This window comes from Varroa destructor, unplaced genomic scaffold, assembly GCF_002443255.2.
Source record: "Varroa destructor unplaced genomic scaffold, Vdes_3.0 BEIS01000005.1, whole genome shotgun sequence".
Classification (NCBI taxonomy): domain Eukaryota; kingdom Metazoa; phylum Arthropoda; class Arachnida; order Mesostigmata; family Varroidae; genus Varroa; species Varroa destructor.
In genome coordinates, this window is record NW_019211458.1 from 21,238,520 (window position 1) to 21,262,213 (window position 23,694).

The 23,694-nt window shown below is 42.2% G+C and overlaps 1 protein-coding gene across 1 annotated transcript in view; it reads left to right on the top strand.

Annotated features, from left to right (window-relative positions):
- The window catches only part of LOC147755419 (uncharacterized), a 29,462-nt gene extending 14,804 nt beyond the window's left edge, over positions 1–14,658 (top strand). Inside the window, exons 2-3 of the mRNA XM_086990758.1 lie at positions 10,349–11,866; positions 13,004–14,658. Of these exons, the coding sequence (XP_086846884.1) occupies positions 11,596–11,866; positions 13,004–13,053 (321 nt within the window). The 5' untranslated portion in view covers positions 10,349–11,595 and the 3' untranslated portion in view covers positions 13,054–14,658. The remainder of the gene's footprint in view (positions 1–10,348; positions 11,867–13,003) is intronic.
- Positions 14,659–23,694: the final 9,036 nt, after the last annotated feature.

A 23,694-nucleotide genomic window follows, 5' to 3' on the forward strand; every position in this document is an offset into this window, starting at 1 on the left:
TAGTCTACACTCGCTGCTGTGCGAATTCCGTGCCGCGCATTCTATCCGCGCTGAACTTAGCTGTTCCACCAGATCTAGTTAGCCGAACACAACCAGGCTGATATAGTCAGCCGGGCTTGGTAGCATTGAAGGACTCTCTTTTTCAGTAGCACGCCGTTCGACCATCGCTCTCAAGACTTGCAGGCAAGTTTGAGGGCAGACGTTTGCCTGGCCCCAAGCACCCTGCTCTGTCAGCCCTCACTTTCGTTTTCTCGATGTTGCCTGGTTCTTAGAGCCTTCGAGGCATGTCTGCGCCGGAATTTATAAACCAGCATCGGGACGCCGTCTGTGCTACAAGACGACCGGCTAGTTTACAGCGTTGCCTCACTCATCACATTGCTATGTGCAGTACTACGGGCTACCAAAGTGCTGGGGAATGGAATAGCGGGTTGCTGCTCAATCCGCCGCTGACATTGCTGCCAGTGCGGCTAACGAGAAACGTTTAGAGCTGCTGGCGTTGCAGTACGTGCTGGGCCGCTTCGCAGCCATTCAAGTTTTTTCTCACATATAGCCCGTGACTGTCATAACCCTTTAATAGTCTTATCCCGTACATATTCAATGCATACTAGTGCTACCTGTCTCAGCCTCCAATCAATACAAGATAGGAGAGGTTCAAAGTATCTAAAGAAGTTTCACAATGAGAAAATTACTACGACAGGAACGCCATCGTAGTTGCTAGCGTGTTTCTTTGCCGCTCTCTCGCCCGTCACTCGTGTCTACTCCTTCTCCCACCCTTTCACTCTCACACCAAGAGATTTGTACGACGCAGACCAAAGAGAGCCAGTAGCCGGCTTCTGCTTGCATTCAGCTCGCTAGGAACAGCCTGGAAGTACGGACGGTCGAGGCAGGCCTGGAATGTGGGTGATCAGTCACCTGTGAAAAAGGCACAAAGGCATGCGGCGGCGGCGGCGACAGGTAGTTGTTCGAGGTCAGCGCAGGTACGCAATATGCGTCCCGAATCAGTGGACGGAGAGTGAAAAGGGGCGGCACCAACTCCCATGAGGTCTTCTGAAAAACCTCTTCCCTGGCAACAGAGCCATAACCACAGACATTTTTATTACTCCCTCCGGCTGGCTGATTCTCTGGTCTGAATTGATTTTGAACCAAGCGTGGGCTAGACTTGGTTGTCCTGGACCGAATCTGGACTGAGCTGGGTTTGGCTAAGTGAGTTTTATCCCCTTTTCCACCATTCTCTCATTCTTATCTTCCGCTTCTCCGCCGATCAAACCTTCCTGATTCCTATAATCGCCTTGTTATGCGTCTAATTATGTGCAGAAAAGAGCACCGTAACACAACCTCACGATCTGCGCTGGCTTCACCCTCAGCGCCACAGCTACCATTGCTATATGGTCGATCACAAATTGTTGGAGCTAACTTATGCAGCCTGTCAACGTCGATGAGGCCGTCCCAAACCCGACGCAGCCCGACTTCCTGACCAATATTTTGACCGAGAGTTCTAGCGTAGCAAGATGCCTGCTACCCATTATATCACAAAATCTGTTTTGATATTTGTCTGCTTTGATATATTGGAACGTCTTGCTGGAAAAAAGTGGTTCGACGGGCGGATGTGTCGTGGAAATAGCAGTATTACCATGTAGAGGTAACAACTTATTCAATTGCACTTTATAAAATAGCATGCGTTTATGTGCTGTATCTTCGTAAATTGGTATAGGTATAGATGACTATCTACGGTTATTCAACGAATATTGCACTGTATGTGAGCAAACTAGAAGGAAAGCGGATCTCCTGTAGTGTAAAGTTCTAAATTTGTTACTCCTGAAAAAAACATAGGAGGCTATATGTATATAAAAAAACAAGGCTAATAAGAACGTTTACAATTGCTGCTTTAATAGCGGTTGGCTATGCGCGACCGACCTTCTTTTTGTATGCAAAACGAGGTAGTGTGCTATTTGGTCAGGTAGCATTACGCTATATATTCGATAAGGTCAACACATTCTTATTCAATTAAGTTATATATTTATAGGCTTTAAGTGAGTAAGTTAACATATTTTCATTTATTTAAGTAACAAAAATATAGTTATGAGGAGCGTTTATATCTACTTGATACAATGCTTTTCTAATGCTTGTGAATTTTGATCGGTGTTCAACGTTTAATTCTCCGTTACAAATTATATGGCTATAAACAAATGCGTTAACCTTTGATATTTAGTGTGACATACAAATATTTTTAGCTATGGATCGAAGGAACACTGTCCATGTTTGAACAGTCTGAAGGGGCGGATCGGGGGGTTTGCATTGAGGCGAGATTAACGGTTACCAGAAACAAAAGATAAAGATATTAGTGGATTTATTGGTGCCAGCGTACTGCATGTACCGTCACAAATCTGTCGACACTCAATAAAGACATGTTATTTCATATTTTTGTTTAAGGAACGTTTGTACATAACCGAATACTAAGCTATTGAAGATTTTAAACGATGATAAGCTAAATAGCAACGATAGCAGCGCTGAAATTTTTTAAGGCTTGCGCGCCCCAGGTAACTTTCAGTATATGAAACTATACATGTATACGTGTAACTTTATTTACGTTAATCGCATATAACTACGCGACGGAATAAAATTAAAAGTTCAAGACTAAATCGCAATTGGAACTTACTACTATTATTATTACTGCACGTAAACGAATACATTAATTGTAAGTAAGTCGCTTCAACTTGATACACTATTAAAAGTTATATAATAATGACACTTCTCGTTTTTTTTTTTTGTTAATTACATTTTCTCGTTAAAGCATTTCTTCTTTCTATTAAACTAGCCTTAGGTCGTTGATTTTACCGATTAGTGGACAACGACACCGACCTTTTTTGCATGTGGTTTTCCTGCGTTTCCTTCCACTCTCGGAGCCTTTAGATTGCAACCGCAATGCATAGTCCGCCTACGTCCCGGATGACTTTTGCCCTCCGTAAAGGCTACGTATAACTCTTACCAGCTTTCATAGTTACTGAGGGAAAAATAAATACAAAGCGCATATAACGTCATTTTATGTATTTTGACAGCACCTGTGTATTATGGAACGGTCAAAATGCTTCAGCAAGTGAACAAGTTTCTAGTTTTCCAAGATAGGCCGAACTATCTCAGTTGTAGGAATACACAACTTAAGTATCGCCGTACGATAAACACTGGCTCGGAGCGCAGACTTACGGTCGGGTAGAATCTGATGTTTAATATATAAAGTGTACAAAATGGAAATTCTCCCTCTGCATGTAAATGACGTCCGAGTACTGAAAATCTACGAAAGTATCGATTGTTTAGTTGTAAATAATCAGCTTCTCGGTTCGGATAGTTCGGAAACGTTTAGCTATCACGATGAGCAGTCGTCCCGCTACCGTCCCCGCCTCTTACCAGCGCCCTGCTTATATTTCTTGCGGGCCAATCAACACCGCTTTTCACCTACTCTGTGCCGCGAGGCCGACTAGTGTGCTATAGCAACAGCTAAGTTTCAGCCATCTGTGCCTCCATCGGCATCTGCAATATACCCAACGCTAGCAGTAGCAATTCGGAAACAATCAAAAGAAACCATATGTATGCTGCAACACTTGTTCTACTCTTCGCACTGTTTTCGTAAGAGCTGAGTTCTTCTTAGCTTAGCCTGCGGACGCTCAAAATGTTCAATCGGCACCACCGTCTACTCGACCCGACTCGGTTCTCTAGCGAACAGCAGAAATTCATGTCATGAAAGGTACATTGGCGGCTACGTTGATCGAAGCTGCTGCTGACGGCGTAGCGTCTTACAGTTACTTGGCTCCTAGCAATAATGCTATTGCCATTGAGGTTTTGTATGAAAATTCAATTTTGCCGGGCTCGTCCAACCGTTCTAACACTTAGTCTTTTGTTGCCGACGGTTCTCGCCTTATTCGGTTCGTTAATGCAGTGGCCTTGCCGTTGTTTGTGCAATAAGAGCTTCTCGACAATGGCTGAGCTTATGCGCTCCTGTATGTGCGGGCCCACCGCAGGATGCGTCGGCGGACAAGGAAAGCGAAAGAATAGCTAAACAAGTGTTCGACACCGGCAGCGAAAGAGATCTCCTCAAAATGCAGATGTGGCCTTTCTCAATGGTTCTGGCGAACCCCAATTTCTTTTTGGTCTTCGGGAGAAGCTTCCGGACCGTCGGCAACTGCAGCAGCGACTCAGATCTAGGAGCCGTCGTTTCATTTTTCGTTCAGTAAAAAAACATAACATTGCTAGAGCGCAGCAGCAGCAGCTACAGGAACAGCAAAAACAGAGTAGTGAACTGGGGTTCGTGGGGGTTTAATCAGGAAAGCACAAATCACGCTGCAGCCGATGAGGGCTAGCCCGCCGGGCCCGGTCAGTGGTGATCGCCAGTTACAACAGCACCCAAAACCAGCGACAAGCCTCGGCTAGTTTGCTGCTGTGAAGCACACAGGATATTCTGAGCAGGAAAGCCTCCTTATTCCATAATGCTCCATATATTGCGTTTTCCGGTGGCGAGCGAACGCGTCCGCTGCCCAGGAATCCCACCGCGGGTCCCTGTCTTCATTCATTCGTGCTCGCTGGAAGTTCCACTGGTTATCATTGCCAGCGTCGTCAGTTGCGGTCAGAGCCAGCAGAGTCGCCGTCCTTTCCGTTGTTGCTGCTGCTGTTGTTTTTTCATTGCCGCCTCGTTGCTGTTCTGGTTTCCGTTTTCGCCCCATTCGGGTTCGTTCGGGAATTTACATGTATGTACCTCTCCACAGAATTATTATGAGAATTGTACAAATCCCTCACAACCACCCTATTTTCAGACCTTACCCCTTGAGACTATTCCCGCTAAACTGCTGCTTCGTGTATGCCATAACAATTTTTGCCTTTTTTCTCCGCCGTGTGGCAACATTTACGCCAGCCGAGGCTGTCTGGCTGCCCGGAAGGCCAGACAGTGCGGGCGCTTGAGATACAAAGTCACTTTTGGTGCATCCAAAAGGACGCAGACACACATAAACACATGCTAAATACGACTAAATTGTCTACTGTAATGTTGGATGAATAAATGGTCGGAACGAAAAGAAGACGCGAGATAGAAGAGCGCCAGCATGCGGGAGGCATAAAGACGCTCATCAGCCTAGTCGTGGGAATAGAATATTCATTGGCTCGCCTCTGTGGCTTCATTAGCTGGATTGTACTTCATAGGGTGTTGACCTCTATGTTAAATCCGTGTAAAAACCCCAGTGTATTCTACAATACATATTATAGAACGAAGCATGCGTCCCAAACGCAGTTGCACCAAATAAAGAAAAGCTTGCCAAACATCTGTGTGCAGTATGATTTATAAATGTTTCAGTGATGTATTTTGGGCAAAACCTCATCCGAGGAAAAGTTATTACACCGTTATTATAACTCTGAACTGACAACTGCTAACCAAATGCGTGATTGAAGAATTGCAACGATCAGAAATCCCAAAACACTCGCTCTTGCAGAACGACAAATGGCATCCTACGCCTATTTGTACTTAGTAAACCGAATCTTCAACCGAACAAACAATTACCCGACTTCTACGAGATGCATATTCTCGCGTATGCCTATCTAACGCGGAACACAGAATCAATTAAGAATAAGGAACTCGCTTAACGAAATTTATGAACCCTGTTACTTTTTAGATGTGAGACTGATTGTGGTACGTTAAATGATGTACAGCGATATTGTAGAGGTACGACACGTTGCAGAACAACTTACATCTAGTCAAAATGTCCCTTGCCGTTATCTAGGAACGCGTTAAACGTACAGGTGAGAAATAAGGACAAAGCCTGCGCGAATAACGAAGCGAATACTAACATGTAGCCTATCTACATTGTTGTACATCTGTTTACTTGTCGTTGACATTTTCTAGTCGGATCGAAGCTATATACTAATCGTTTAGACATGAAAAGAAACAATCTCAAGATTTATAGTAGAACGATAACATATATACATAGGTGCAGTATTGAAAGTGTCATATTTAGCCAACGATATGACGTATGGGTTTTTCGCTTACTGACAGAAAAACGTAGAGAAAGTGTTAGCAGCTACATTGAAAAAATAATCGAACTCTATACGTATACGTACGTCATCTTTCGACGCTATTAAATGATAGATATATTCTATTTCTAGTACGGTTACGCCGGTAGCACTTAGCTAGCTGATTGATTTACGAGTACTGAACCTACTGTTCGTGTATATTGTTTTGATTATATTTATCTAACTTTTACTACGGTTGATGTAGAATATGGTTGCTAGTTTGTACAAGCGACTGCTACTTTTGATTTTTCGCTTAAGCGTACAGCTGTGCAACATGTAGAACACATGTAGAACACTTTGAATAAAGTCACTGTTTTAGAGACGGTACGCGGATGTCTTAGCGCTAGGGAAACTCGTCAAAGTTTTTGTTAATCTATATTGATATTTTTTACACGACGTTGATCTAATCATATTCATATGGGCATTGGCGTAATAGATATGGTGTAGAAGAAAAGCTATTTTCATATGTGGTATATCATATAAACAGGCCTAACTAAAAACGTGCTTTGAAAGACATCAACAAATAAATCAAGATAAATGTGGCGCTTTTACCATAATATCATCCTAGCTAACTAGTAAGACATTTATGCATATCATACGCATTAGTGGCATTTCGCTCACATTGCCCACTGGCATCATCTACTAACAGGCTTCAACTCGAACGAAAACGTCTAGAGATGAGAGCTAAATTACGGAGCCCCTCGGGGTCTGAGCTTCCTGATTCACCTAGCCCGTTTTTCCTTGCCTCATTTAGCATCAAACCTTCTTCAACTTTCATAGGCACCGGCGCCTACTTACCATTTCTCTGCCAGCCTTTGAGATATGATGATGTATAATGCAATCGCATAATTGAATCTTCTGTCTCTATATGCCTTTGTGCTTTTATTCCATGAGGTCGTCCTTTTTTGTTTCTTCTTTAAGGCAGGTCTACAATGACTGACGGCCAGTTCGTCTGTCATTTCAGTTGCACGCGCTGGTCATGCCATTGGTCCTGTTGCTTCTGGATCAATTTCCTGCTGCCGATTTGCGCTGCCTAGGGTTTCCTCGTATGCTTTGTCCTCCTGTTTTTTTTTTACTGCCTTACAATTTGGCGGCGGCCGCGCGCGGCAAGCTAGTTAACGTTTTTCGGTCCTTCGTCTTGCCGGCTCTCATTCTGTTCGTTCCAGCGTCGTTTGCAGCGTTGCAAAATTTAGGCCCTCTTCTCTACGACGGACACGCATCCATGTACGCATTGCGCTTACGCGGTCTTTCGCACGGGCCCGTTCTACTAGCCTGTCGTTCCCTAGGTACGCGCACCTTTCTCTGAGACCAAAACAACGGCAGGGCGGACTGGCGCCTTAAAACCTGCTTTTATGGAGAATTCGAAGCGCGAAAGGTCCATCGCAGACTACCGCTGTTGCACCTGCCACTATCGCCGTTCCAGCTGGTCGAACAGGCTGATTATATTTACGGTTTTTAGGCTTACGAGTCTAAAAGGGCTGAAGCGCTGCTGTCGCCTCTGGCCGACAGCGTCACCATTTTTGCTATCACCACTATCTCCAGTTCTGTCCTAAGGCCTGCAAGCTTCGCTATGGCTCATGCCCGGCGATATGGCGTAGCCCCTGACGTTGCTTTTTTTGCTGCAAGAGGAAAAAGAACATATCTTCAGAACCACTGGTACAGCTTTGGCGTTATACACGCAGTCGCACTTGTCCGAAACAGCAGCATAGGAATGTTATGAGGGCAAAGGGCGTAATCTAGTTGGCAGCTAGGACGCGGACGAATTTTTGATACAATACTGATATTTGAATTCAGGCAGGAGTATTATTAGTGAAAGTAAGTCAAAGAGAATAGAAGTTACGTGGCTGGTAAATGATGAGGGCAAAACAGAGCTCTGTGGTACCACTATGGGTATTCTTAGAAGATAGTAATTTTCCTCTCTCAAGGGACGAAGTTACCACTCTCCAACTAATCGGGTTATCTTAGGCAAAATAACGAAAGGGAAACTAACAGTCTCGTCTTTAATGCCAGAAACACCTTATTCTGAGAATATCGCTGTTATCGGTAGCGGTGCCGACTGCATCAGCAACATATCATGTACCTCAGAAAGACAGGAACTTTATGTAGCAGCGAGTCTGGTGACATGTTTATGGTTATTCTAGTAATGGTAAAAGTAGCAGACGTTAGAACTGTGCCTTAAGCGCGTGCGGTTTATTAGGGAGCGTCGCTAATTTTACGAAGCCATCTAACGACTGTTACCGATGAGGAACAACTTTTCTGAAGGTTCGTTCCGTTCATGTTCTACCTTACCTACCAAACATTCAAGTAGGAACGCAATGTAAACTAGAACAAACGAAGCTTCAGATGATGGTAGCAATGTATGGCTGAAGTATTTCGTAGCTCGTGATGATTGGCCGCGACTGAATAGCCACGATATAATAGGGTAACCGGTAAAGCGCAAATTTGCAGGATCTATAAGAATTTATCATAATACGATCAATTGGAATCTGTGATGTTTTCTGCGGAACTAGTATTGTTGTTCCCTTTGATGTAGCTGTACGGTACACGTTTGAATTTAAGTAAGCACTGAAGCTGAACGTAAGCTTCACAGAAGCGAAGTTATATACATGAGATGGAGGGAAAATGAGGAAGAGAGATCCCGGATATTTTGGAACACAATTTTCATATATAGAACATTAATAAGGCGCACAAACTAATGCAAATCCGATTAATTAAAACGGTCGATATTTGACTAGCGACACTGTTCAAGTTAATTCAATTTAGATACGATAGTCGAGCACTTTGTATTCAACTAACTTCAAATAAAAAGTTCTATAGTAATAAAAGTTCGAAAACATAGCAGGCTGTAAACAAAATCATTAGAAGTGGAGGAAACCTAGGTGGCTGTATGGATTCTAGAGGAAGAGATCTTTTTTTCGAGGAATCGACAGCTTAATTATTATTACGTGGATTCTGCTTGAATCGTTTCGTTCAACCTCTGTATATAAAATAGATTTCTATTCAAATATAAACAAAACAGCAACTAAAAATAAAAATACACAGTCAACCATAACCTGTGCGGCAAATGTTGGCACTGCGACAAATGTAAGTGATGGTCAAATATTCTCAGAATGAAAGATCGTCCTTTAAGGGGTACTTCGTTTCAAAAAAGGTTGTCTACTATGATGGATCGCCTTTCGCGTTATTCGTTGTGGCATCTTTTTGTTAATACAGAGCTTGAAAGGTACTACCCATTAATGGATTTGGACTATCAACATCAATTAGAGCACGACAAATTGATCAGCTTCTACATGCTTTCATGTAAGCCCATCATATACAGTAATCAAAAGATAAATCTTCTTCGGTAAATACGTTGGTACCAATTAACAGGATCTATGCATGTTCGTTTTGCCGTGTCCTACATTTTTGGCTTAAAAACCCTTCTACTAGACATAACAACAAATGAAGCCAGCAACGCAGAGAGTTATACAGCCAGCTAAAATGTACTTCATCTGTTTTTTTTTTTTCGAAAGCGTGCAACTCTGCACCTAAGCAATAAACGCAGGATACAGGAGAATGAAGTGATGCATCTTCCTCAAAATCTACAGAACCTGTGCTTTTTCCGAATTTTACTTTAGCTACGTCCGTACTGAAGTGTTGCGCCAAATATAAATAGATTTCATCGATTCCTTATGACATATATAGTAGTTGAGTTGGAAGCCGCGGCAAAATTTAAAATTACCTGATTTATGGAAACTGATTGGAACGGGTCCAGGGTCTTCTGGCTCGTAAACGTGAAGTAAGATACTCAGAGCTTACCTTATATTGAGAACTACGATAGTTGTCGGCTAAGGGCTCAAAGCGTTCTTCTTCTATTTTTATTATTACACAATATTACTAAATCCTTGGATCTTGAAACTGATAATTTATTTCCGAAAGGAGTTGATGTATAATTATAAAAATCCCCAGTGCTGTCTGCGTTAACGACCACATATTTTATTTTCAAATTAAAGTAATAAATTTTACTCCAATTAAATATATTTTAATTTATTTAATCTAATTAAATGTATTTAATATGTTATTGGTGTAGGTTTGTTCCGGACACTTTTATAGTAATGATCGTTACATTAATAACTTCGCTAAGGCGAAGTTTAGAATAGATTAGATATTATAAGGTATTCATTAGTTTTTCAAGCAATTTATTTACTATGTGCACGGGTTGACATTTTTAAACTCTCGAAATACTCTCTTATGTTTAATTCTTTAATATTGTATGGACAGTATGGTATTATCAAAATTAGAACTATTATGTGTGCCTTAGACTTTTAGGACAAAGCCCTGACACGCATAGCGAAGAACGACAAACCACAGAGTTGCTGCACTTGTCGAGCCCATCTGGACAGCGTTCTGACTTCGACTCAGCCGTCAGTCGTTGTTCTTCAGCCAAGGTTCCCCCCAGCTTCATATCCTCCTTTCCTACTAGCTCAGCTATGTCTACGGTCGCTGTGTTGCTTAGCAACGACGGCGCTTCCTCGCCGACAGAATGGGCCATCGCCAACGGCGCACTGGCCACTATCGTCAGCAACCCCGTCAGTGAGCGAAATAAGTGCAGTTCTGCAAACGAACTAAAGTCGGCTGAAGGCTACTGAAGCCAGATGCTGACCCGGGTAGCGTTCCCGCCACTGTGACAGCCACTGACATGACGAAAACCACCGTACCTGGTGTTGCTGTTACAAAGTTCGTGTATATGTGTCTCCTTACCGTTCGTTTTTTTATTGCGCCTAATAGTATTTCTGCATAGAAGAAGACCGAATTATTAGGATTTCGAACGAGGGAAACACCAACAAAGTATGAAAGGTACAAGTTGATGTGAGTGTAGCTGAAAGTTGTTAAGAGGACCGGTTAACGTTTCAGCGTAATGTGGGCGCTTGCAAGTTAACGATGCTTATTGGTACAAGTGGAGAAGAACACTTTGGAGCTGCTGTACATCACGTCGTGCTACATAGATTGAAATGAATAGTAGGTGTAAAGTTGTGGAAGATAAGAGAGTCAGAAAAAGAGGAGCTGTCATAATCCTCAGTTGTCATGTTTATTGTGTGTGAGATGGGCAATCGTTAACAAACGATTGCCCCATATCCTGCAAAGAAGCGTGGTGTCTCTTTTCTGGTTCTTAGCTCTCGTGAGTACATGCCTGCTATAAGCCTACAAAATAATACCTAGCGGATATATAGAGACTTCTTGTGTAGAAATTCACTCTGCAGAGCTCCAACATTATTTCTGCTTACCAGTCCTTCGATGTGCTGGACTTCGTATCGAATTGTTGCCACCAGAGTGGTGCCCCAGTGCAAGGGTCCCTGAAGCCTCGTGTGAAATCTGAGGATAATCTATTGTTAAATAAGGCCTTTGAATGGTAGAACCAACAAGGCAAGAGCATTAATAAGCTCATATTGCTTGAGGCTTAACCCTCCGCCAGACGTTTGGGGGCACACTGATACCTATTATAGTCCCCATCTTGCATAGCATTGACGAAGCTGCCGCCCACGACCCACAAGTGGCTTAAACAGCAAAATGGACGCCCGGGCCCGTTTTCTCACTTTCTTGACATTCCTAATCTCGTGCCTGGCTATTTGTCTACTCTCGGCGTCGTTGCTAACCCACAACTGGCTCGTGGCCAAAGTTCGTATGGTGCGGGACACCACTATCGACTCGGTGTTTTTAGAACAGGAAGGTGTTCACCCGGTAGACAATGATAAATTTCATGGAACCGTACAATTTGGATTGTTTTACGGAAAGAAGGTGCTCAACTACGGATACGGACCCCGAGCAACCGGATTTTCAAGTGAGTTCCCAAGTGTATACATACAGGATTCAATTTTATACTCGACAGTTACATAGCCATTAGAATCGTGTGATGTTTTATGAAAGTAGCCATATACGAAACTAATTTTTCTGAAAATAAAGAAATCTTGTGATACCCCCCTGTGGAGAACAGATGGATTAGATTAACTGTCTTATTAGAGATTGACAGAGGGGCGGTATTTGAACGCTTCTGGGTAGGCATATTATTCATAACGGTTGCTAGATTGGCCACTGTGCGCATGTGGGTGCACGTATTCATCTGTCTATCACGGTTATATAATTTATGTTGAGATTATTTGGTCATGTTACTTGTGTCTATGGGCAAAGGGTCCATTTATTGTGATGCGCTAGATCCCAAAAAATGTTGCAGGTAAATGTTGGAATTGATGCTAACCTACAAAATAGGTAATGACGTTTCTATGTCACCATGAAGACAACAATGACCCTCAGTCAAATACTTATGCATTGCGGGGCGCATAGATTATTCTATATCAGCTGTATATACTTTTTTGACAGTTTTGTGTTACTTGTCAAACCTGTTGATGCCACAAGTATTGTTGAAACTCTTCTGTATTTAATGTATGATACGTTACCATTAGCTACATGGCAAATGGGCTATTCACGCTTTTACTTCAAATACAGAAACCAACCGGGTCTAGAAGTAAACGAGATAAACTTCAATTAACACGATATACAAATAATGATAACCTCAGAATTTTAGTCCTTGGTCGTTTATGTATCTAATGTTTGATAACAAATCAAATCTAAGTGTATTTAATAAGAAATCAACAGATAAAATAACAAGATGAAATACTTTGTCGTTGTGGAATATTCGATTAGAAATGCCACCGTCTTCGTTACCACAGATTAGGTGCCTTAACGTTCTTCGATGTTATCCGGTAAAACAAGCTTTGACCGCTCTTCGCATATTTAATTTGTCCTATGCTAATTTCAAAGCGTGCTTTTTACGTACGTATTGCTCTTTTCTGTCTTTCGGCTGACTCTTGGCCTCTAGCTGTCTTCTAATAGCCACGCCATTCAGTTTTCTCGTAAATTCGCCAGCTGACTACTGTGTGTTTACTATATATTAATGGGGATACGTGTTACGCTGCCACAGACCGAGCAACTGCTGGCTCTCATTCTCTTGGTGTCTCTTCGTGCGGATGACAGATGCTATGACAGATCTGACGGTAGGTGACCGACGTATCGGCGCAAGAAGAATTACTTCCATCTAACGCTAACGCTAAGACTGAGCTGAGAAGGAAACGGTTACCTTATAGCACACCGAAACGAGTGTGCATGTCTGAGATCGCTGCAGCGAATGAGATTACCTCGCTGGCAGTACCATGTCTGGTACAGCACCATTATCACGGTCTGATGTTGTCGTTGCATCGCTTGTTATTGAAGAGTGTCATCAAAGTTTGCGTTCGTCGAAGGCGACCCGACCGGCGAGGTGCGGCGATCAGCGATTCGATGCGTATCGTTCTGCAATAGTTGGCCAGCTACGAATGACGAAGTATATTTGATCAGACCTGACGTTGCTGGCGGCAGAAGCAGTAACCACCAAAACAGCAAAACTGAATAAGGATTATCATACTGATTTGCACGGTACGGCAAGTCTCGTCACAAGTTAACGAATAAATCATGTATGTATATGTTATCTCAAAAGCTCGTCAAGATGCTATTCTATACACCGGTTTGGCGTTTGAAGAGGAAGAACGAAACAGGTTACAGTGGCGTTATATGTATGTTAAAGTACTTCATTTGTCCGTGGGCATATTTAGAATCGCCCGAACGCCCCTTGCCTCTTGTATCCAGTCTAAATACTGGCAAGTAATTCTAAATGGTTAAGTCTGAAAGTGAGAACATCTACAAAGTTCGAGGGAAATAGCAGTACAAAGGAGCCTTCACTATGTAACCGTCAAACAGTGGTACCCGATTTCTTTAGTGGACCTGTGACCCAATTTAGCATAGCCGACGTAAGCTAGCGTGGTACTCGTTAGAGATAGCTGTTATAATGTATTCGCCACGGTTTTATTATAGCCGTCTCTATTAGTTGTAGCATGGCCGACCCTCGGTTCGATTGCGGGATCTGTAGTAATAGCTTGTTTAGTAGAATCACAGGCATACGATCGCTTACTAAAACGATTTGAATTATTGACGATGCCATTAGGAATAAACCAGTTGGGCTCTCAGTCAGTCAGAGGTGAGGTTGAGCCACACGTAGATACGAAAATTGGCCTTTCGAGTCACATATATGCTATTTAAAATTTGTGCGGGTTTTATCGATTATTGATGAGTACTAGTTAACAGTTTCACACCGGTGGAATTATGCTGCACCTCGGTACACTTACGTAGTAATAACAACAATCAAAACGAGAAGAACTCTGCGTTATACTGCGTTGTAAATGTTGTTCTGTAGAAAGATAGTAAGTAACATTCTGGTGTGCACGGTTCGCAAAAAAGTGCCGATAAGTTCCATATAATAATAACAGGTGCCAATTTGCCCGAATTCTGTTTTTACCTCTTATCCTTCATATCAGTACAATGCTAATCATCTGTGTCTGTTTCGGTCATTCCCCTGAAGAGAAAGTACACAGTATATGCTATTCTAATACATCGTAGATAATAATGTGTAGAGAATCGATCATCGTGACAACAAGCCGCGCTCCATTCGGCACTGAAAGCCTTCACACGTAGGCGATTTTCATTTTAGCGAAATAAAAGTGACTATTTAAAAAAAAAATAAATAAACTTTCTGATATGGTTCAACTGGCATTGAAAACGAATAGAAAAGCTTTCTATTTTGGCGCCGATTCCCCCATTGATTTTTGTGATAGCCTGGTCGTTAGGTTACGGTCTTTGCCGTAGTACATTACAAACATTTACATAATTTTCGCTAGATGCATAAAATAGACTGTCGAATTCACTTGCCCATCAAATTTGAAATAATAGTAATAAGTAGCGTGCTCACTATGCATATATTAACGATACGTAAGAAGCTTTAAAACTCAAGCCTTGCGAGAAATTCTGCCACGCTTGCAAAGGCCTCGACGGAGGTTGTCGCGCATCGAAGAGAACGTGCTTTGTTTCTTACACATCCGATAGTATATCCTGCCTGAAAATGAACGTTTCGTTATGGCTAAAGGCCTTAAGAGTACCTGTGCTGAAACGAACTTCGTCTGTGGACTCTTTCCTAGTTAGAACTGTTCTCATGCCCAGAACTCTAAAATAGCCAATTTTTTCGCCGCGTTTAGTTAATCATAATAGACGTTTGATATCTAAGGAAAATATATCTGCAAATATCGGTATTCAAATTTAAATCGTCGGGTATTCAATAATAGAACAGACTCTGTTCCATACATGCGCGTATCTTTTTTCATCGCAGCAGTATTTTCCAGACGGTAACTTGTTTGCTAAAATGGTCAGTCTACTAAGTTAAGTAACAGAATTTCACTTTTAAATATTAAATGAATATTGGCGAACGTTAGAGAAGATGCTTCGTTGACTGAGCTTCACCACCTCGCCGAGCATCAGTCATCGTATAATGCAGAGTGCATTCGTCAACATGCGTATAGACTACAGGATACTTTAATTGCGATCCCATATATATTGTACAAATCACATCTGAATTAAATAAACGGTGGTTTTCCTTGCCTCGTGCTTCACTATGCTTCATGATTCAGTGTTCACTCGACAGCGACTGGTTATTTGCTGTCGGTAGTGGGGTTTTTATCGAGGCTACTGGATAAACAGACGAAATACCCGGTCTGTAAATTGAAAGTAAGCATTGCAGATTCCCGGAGACCGATCTCAGTTGTAAATATACGACAAAAGGAAACAGAGTCTCCCTTTGATACCATGATACTCGGCTATCGTTCAGCTGTCCGATACGCTAGTTAGCAGTACGATTTCTGTTTTATTCAGTGGGAAAGTTCAGTCTAGAGACCGTAGGGCTTACTCAGTCGAAGTGCCAGAAGGCGGTCGACTCAGAACGTTACCCCCATTCAAGTACAAGTCCATAAAGATCTCAAGTCGAATTCGACAACATATTCTCTCACCTCGACTTTTATCGCTAGACAAACTAAATCTGCCTGTGCTTTACGTCGGCTAAGATAAAATCTCCAGTTTTCTTTACCTATACAAATCCCTTGACCTACTTCGTTTTTGTGGCATTATTGGTTCTTTCAAGAAATGCTATTGATATTGTACTACTAATGTTAGCATTAATATTCCAATCGTCATCGGCCGGCCGTAAAAAAAGCCTGCGTTTGGACAAGTAATTCTATAACAAATAAAACGCCATTCCAGGCGCCCATTTGCTTACTTCTCATCCATTGTTTCGCAGGTATCTCACGCAGCTCGACAGGATTTCTAAAAGTAGTTTTTCAAAAATACGCGGGCATCCGAGAGTATCCACACAGATTATATTAAATTATCTGGAGGTAATTAGCGGTTCGAAAAGCTTGAGGATCTTTCAAAGTATATAAAGTAGAACGACGATACTCTGATTTATGTTAGACGTAGTCTGCATTTGTTCACACGTTGATGCCAGTGTTCTGGAAAACTTCTTAGCAGCTGCGTACGAGCCATTTGCATTTCCATACCTTATGCCGTTATTGATGGCTTCTTTGAGGGGCTCTGCAGTGGTATACGCTATGCCGCCTTTTGCTTTCTTTCAATGGAAATGACCCGAATTTAAACCTGGAGAATATGCGGGCTAAAGTCATCATCCAATTCACTTTCCCTCAATCCATTCTGTGAGCGCAGCGTGGTGATGAAGTTGTATGTCGTCACTGACTATCGACTTTGCATTCCTTCGATTGCTACTTCAAACATCTACGGAAATTTTTCAGTTGTTAGAGATCTCTGGCGGTTTTGACCTTGTCAAGCAATATTTCGTACAAATGCTCCTGATATCCATTGCGAGCACGAACATCAGTTTACGCCCCAATCTATATAGAACTGCCGTCGAAGTCGGCTTTTCTGCTGTTCGGCGCCATCCCCAAGTCTAAACATTTTCTGGGAGCGACGCAGATTGACCATGCCCCATTTCTAGCGACAGTGCACTTCAAATGTTCTTCTTGCCGATGAGAACTGCACAAATTTCTACGTGTGTATCTCAAGTGCGCCATACATGATTTTATATATAAAACCTAACCTCAATTCATAGAAAATCAATTTTTTTTTATTATTCTTTTCATCTGCGATGATTTCGATGCAGTTTCATAACATCATGTGTGACATGATTAACGTCACATTGAACCTACGGAGAGCGCATTGTTCGCGCTCTGTTTTGCTTAAAAAGATTTGGCAATGACAGCAGGTCGTTGCTCTGCTTATGCTCCTAAGGTGTATCCTTCTACTCTTTGATTTTTCAACTGCCTAGTTTCATTATTGAAAATGACTGTGTTGGTAATGGATGGTTGTTTTGCGACAGGCCTTCCTGTCCTAGTGTTTTAACCTTGCTTCAATAGATGCTACCAGCGAGAAACAAAAAAGTTGAGCCATCGAGCGTAAGGTTTGTATAGTAAATAATTTGTTAGTTTTTAGGTTCATTATTCTTTAACGGCATCCGATCAATTCATAGGTAATCAAGTACCTAGTACAGCTCGTCCGTTACTCAATTTCTTCGATTCGCTTATACTGGATGAGCTTATAAATACACTATTTTTAACTATGTTAGCCGTTAATCAGTAGATAAAAAGTATATACTTGTTTTTTCGCTGAAGCAAAACTTACATACGAGAATCTATCGGATTATCTACAACCATTAGACGGGACATACGTCGATAGTATCACTGCCTTGTTATCTGGGTAGCTCTTCCTTTATTCCTTGTGTGGGCGTGGATGAATTAAATTTGTGTTGCTATCGATAAGACGATTGAGTTAATTATTTATTCTCTAAATTATCTCTAAATGAGTAACTTTTGTGATGACCTGCTAATTTGTACAGTGCTTATATTCATATGTAGCACTTCGATATTCTGGTCTAGGTTAACGACCTGTTCATGGAGTCTTACTTCGTATATAATGTGCGCATTATATATATATATATATATATATTCATATTTCACTAAGATTTTTAATGTATTTTCAGATATTTTTGCTAAACTTAAATATGTAGCAGATAAATATTTTCATTTAGTCATTATCTGTAATAAAAACGACTCGCATTGATCACTCGTGTTCTTTTAGTTTATCCGGTAAAGTTGAGAGGCTTCACGATTACCGGTATATTCCGACCCTCTTGCTTGTATTCTATCCCCTAGCAATGTAATTTTTCGTCGATCTCAAAAACTTTTTGTTGTACCAATCTGCTCCTCAGTCAAACTTTATCCAGACAGATGAGTAGAATTCAGGTAGACAGCATCGTCATAGCATGATACAAATTCATTCTGTTATTAGAGAACAGTGAAATACACCTGTGCAACATGTCGTTGACCCTTTATTAGTGTTCGATAGAAGAAACACGCACACATCTCACTCCGTCTTGCTGCCGTAGGTCCCCACCTCATGCGCGGTGACACGCACAGAACGTGACTGAGAGACAGTGTCGTGGATTGCATATATCTTGAAGTTTTTTCATTTCCAAGAAAGCTTCGGCCACACCGATGGTCGATTGCACTCTCTGCGCACCGCCTACGCGGTGCTTTACGAGGATGACGGCTGCGTCTTGCTAGGGCTGTACGTCCTTCATTTGTTTGCCTGGCAGAGACATAAGTGTATTCAATGATGGAGCACCAGTCTTCGAACATTGTTGTCGAAGATGTTCAAGCACAGCCAGCCGCGGTGCAGCGGCAGCACCAGCAGCGATGTCGAATAACTGTGAAGATAGAATACAGCCCCACGATGCAAATAATCTATGTACTCAAGACAGAAATTGCAAGGAAACAAGATCCAACACGCCTATATTATGAATTGCATATCATCGGGCGTCAGTCCAAATGCCGGTCCTCTGACAAATGTTTCTAGTAGATGGAAGAGTGTAAATGTTCGTCTTCGTTAAATAACTATGTGCCAAAGGAGTGGGTCAACGTATTTGTCCTTTTCAAGAGTCACCGTGTTGTCGGCAATAGAAGTGGATAAGGCAAGTCCTATAGCCTTCATTCAAATGAGAGTGGGAAGCGCTTATGTTCGATAGTAAATATACAGCGTGTATGGAATTCTGTCTGTAATACATATCCAGGAAGAACTACAACAGCCTTTGGCGTATTAGTGTTTTAGATGTTTACTCTTTTTTTTTTATGTTTTATGCAATTAATCATCAACGTACCTATACCGATTATGAGAGTTCGAGTTAATTTCTTCAAATAAGCCTAGCAGCTATCGAGGATTCAGTGAATGTCTTAGTTGTATAACCTAACCGAGGTAACAGAGAATATTAACTAGATAATTCAAAGGAAAATTATTTTGAGTTAATTACGTAGAACGACTATGTATAACATTTGGAAGTACGCAGTTAACGATGAACATCGATAACGCAGGTCGTGCGTCACGCAAACGTCTTTCGGTAGCTTTCGTCTGAGAGACTCAACATACCTATGCACTACTAATTACGTCAATTCAAGAGGGGCCGTTATATAGGTCAAATACAAATCATTGAAGAGATGTCTGGTACATAATAACAGCCGAAAATTAAAAAAAATTATGGATATATATACATGTATAGCTATCTTTAAATCTGTTTTTCACAGCCGGAGTCGGTGCATAATTTTAGAAGAAGGCGAAGAAGAGCGCGTAAGGCGTGGCAGAAATGTGTCCGACAAAAAAGGAAGGTTGCAGAAATATATCGACAGGGAACGGCGCGACTTTTCCCTCTCACTAACCGAGTCGATGCTCGGGTGACGAAATTAGATGGAAGATCAAGGCGGGCAAAGCATCCAGATCACACAGCCCTTCGTCTATAGCTTCGGGCTATAACCTACTCGTGGTAGACGGACAGACTTGACTACAACGTCCACATGACGATCCCACATACGCTTACCAATCTGATAGTTGATACCGGTCGTCGCCGTCAAGTCAGGTCATTTCCGTTGACGCTACAGGCCGACCACGTTAAAGACCCGCAGTGATTAAGAGATGTTCCTATAAGACAGCAACGAATACTTGCCACTCTATGTGTATTTGACATAAAGATTAATAGTAACAGCCAAAAAGAAGGTATTAAGCACGAACAAATGTACTTGGTGTGCAATGTGCACGCCGCAAACGGTCATACAGCTGAGATGTGGGGCGGCGTGAGTGTAGTCCGCTAAAGTCTGCTAAATTGAGTCGTCGGTGAACTAACTTGTATAACAAGTTGGCCTGGCGCCTTTGTCGGTCGCCTTTCCTGGTTAGGTCAGCACCCTGTGACAGGTTCATCTTGACAAGCGTCATCTTCTGACTTCGTTGTCATATCAAGAAAGCATAATGAAGCGGCGCTGTTTCAAATGAACCAATATAAAATCACGACGACGTTGCTTTAGCCGTCCGGCGAAGTGTCGCCAATGATCGCGCGAGGACTATCAAATAAGTACCAGATTTTTTGCTGCCGGTAGAAACTGCGATGATCCGAAGGCGTTGGTACCACACGTACTTCAAATGATTAGCAATAACAGCAAATTTCAATTAGGATTACAAACTCATTAACTCTTGCACACAAATGATGTAAATACTATATATACAGTATTTACATCATTTGCAACAATAATAATGTTTTATACTATTTATTAATTGAGTAGTAACGATAATAAAATTGAATTTTAAATAACATTCATAATTATTACGGTAGTAGGACGCGTGGCCATATTTTCCACATATTTCGATTAATCTACCACAAATCTTCCTAAACGTTTTCATTTAAGATGTTCATATGAGCTCGGACGTACATTGTGTGCGTCGCAAAACAGCCAATAAACTTCTAAACGTCTGCCTATGACCTGCTTGTAACTTGGTGCAGGTATGCACTAACACTGCTCCTTCGACTATAAGCCCACACGTTCCATTTGATATAAGCGCGTGGCTGTTACTACTCTACCTGAACGCACGATAACAACCCATGATTCTGCGCTATGGCTGTACAAGCTTCTTTTTTAACTGGATTTATATGTGAAAGGGGATAGGGAGGTTGGTTTAGTCGTATCCTGATCGTTCTCGATCGCCGTAGTGTTTCGTCATCAGCCGTTTCCTTTTTTTCTTTATACCTTTATATATATATACCATCTCCACTGTGATCGCCATTATTGCCACTGTGATTTGATAATACTGAAGGACAGAGGTGCCTTTGCGGTAGGTAACAACATCTAAGTAGCATTTCGTAAAAAAAACATATAGAACATAGATGTGCCTTTTGGTGGTGGCTTCCTATACGACGATTCGCCGGCCAACAGATCTTATGAGACGATGAAAATGGCCTCAACGATGCTGGCGACACTTTAACTAAGTTATGGCTGCTTCTTCAGGTGTCATCATCACAACGGCGATACTCTAGATTAGAAAACCTTCCGGACTTTCGCATTTCTTCCTGTGCGCTTTAACCCGGGGGCCCTGATGTCAATGAAAGGCTAATAAGATAAGAGATGATATATAGCGAGATAAATATCGCAGGAGCACGCGGGATTAAGACCGCCATTATAGATAAACCTAAGAGAAAGGCGGTGCAAAGGGGTGAAAGAATAGATAGTAAAACCAAAAACAAAAGCTAGGCTTTTGCGCTATAACAACAGGATCTTCAGGAAAGATTCTGACAAACTAATATGAGGACCCTAGGAGTTTAGTCTCTATGGATAGCTGTTGACAAAGGTGATGATGATAGAGAGTAAGTGAGATAAAAAAAAGAACGACAAAGTGCGCGCTATAAAGTAGCGTAGCGTAACGAGCAAAGAGGGTGAAAAGAATTGGCAGAGGTAGTAACAATGAAAGAGAAGTGGTGAGTTCGTGCCTGTGGCGACTGCATGTGGGCGTATATATATGAAATAGGGTGTCGGCATCGATAACAACGACGTCGACAGGGATATTTCATAAACAGAAACCAAGACCTTCTGAAGTAAAAGCAGTACGCGCCTAGTGGGCGGCACAATAATTAGTGCAGGAAAGAGTCAGTCACCTACCGGCTATCAGAGAGCACACGGCAGGCTGCAGGTCGAAAGAGCACGATGGCTTCAAGTCGAGTAGAACGTAACGCACAGGACCCCTTCATAGCTCCAGACCTATACTGTGCGTTGTTTCCCGCCCACCGGTGCATAGATCACTGCCATATTCTATCGTTAGTTACTGAGAAACCGGTTGTCGGTTGAGTCTTGCTTGCGATTCAAGCTTATACAATAGAGTCGGGCTGACTGACCGTCTTTTAGCTGTACTACGCTGGAAGGTTCCAGCATTGCTTTTGTGCCGCCAGCACTATCTCTCGCCAATGCTTGCATTGGTAGCCAGTGGATCAACGGATGCAGCGGAAAGTTAAGGGTAAGGGGGCCAGGAAACGTCAAACGGTTGTCGCTGTAATCTAAAAGAGACAGGGAGAGAATTAGAGACAGAAGAGTCCAATACTTCTCGGAGGTAGGCGTGACAATCAGTGGGAGAGGGGAGAGCTCAACAGCGACAATTGGCGAGGATGCTGCAGCGGGAAGACAACATCGTAAAAATGATTCGCGTGCCCTCATTTCTTCTCTATTGCATTGCGTCTTTATTAGCTTTTGCTCAACATTTTGTTTTCTTTCCTAGGTGCGCCATTTCTCCCCTATAGCCGTCTATCCGAAACGCGCGTGCTCCGTCATCGCCCTATGGCACGCATCATCGACCATTGTCTGCGTTCTAAATCGTCCGTCAAGTATAATGGCTTGCGAGGTTGCCGTACGACCGTAATGGCAACGCGCATAGCTTTCCGTTAGAATCCCTGAAGTTCTGCTTTGTAGGAGATCACAGGCAGGCGTTAACCGGTGGCTGGGGTCTCTTCCTGGGGAGGTCTCGGCGTATCTATTGCCGAACGGTGCGTCATACAAATGTGCCATGGAGTTCGGGACTATTATGATAGCAATAGAACCGGCTAGAGAATCAGAGATCGTGGTGACGATATATCAAGGGTAATCAGAGTAAGCTATGGCCACAAATTGTGGTTACACATTATGGCCACGATACTTCGTGGAACATCGGGTTTTATCTACCTCGAAATACAAAGAAACGCTCATATAACGAAATTAGAACATGTTTAATATGGCTAGCTGCTTGTCTCAGTAACTTCGCTTCACAAAGACACGCGTCTGTCACTGTGTTTGTTAAGTGATGGTAGGATAGACCATATATGCCATTTATCAATGACGGCATAATCCTAATCAGTTGTAGTTGCTGAAGAGACGTATAACTGTTTTGCGTTTTTGCATTTTCTTTGAGCTATGTTGGAACTTTGGTGGAGCTAGATAAACAGGTTGACTTATCCCGAACGGAAGTGGGTGATGTGTCATCAACACCTTGATGGAAACGATCGTCCTTTCGTTCAGATCAAAACCGTTCTGAAGCACATAATGCCAAGGTACCAATCGAACATTTATCAAATAAAGTCGTTCAAAGAGCGCTTTACAACAAGGGTGATTGATGAAATAGCTTAGGACTTTGAGCTGACAGACTCTTAAAAGCTGGTCCCCTTAAAATGCAATTGGCGAGAAAATTGAGGAACATAATAGACGAAGTACATAGAAAAGTGAGGCTATTTTATATGGCAATGTAATACCGTTACTAACACGAACGAAAACGCTAGCGTTATACAATGGTTGTATATTCATTGGCGAGTTCTGTTCGTAACTGTACCTCTTATTTTTGCCTCTGTTTCTTGGC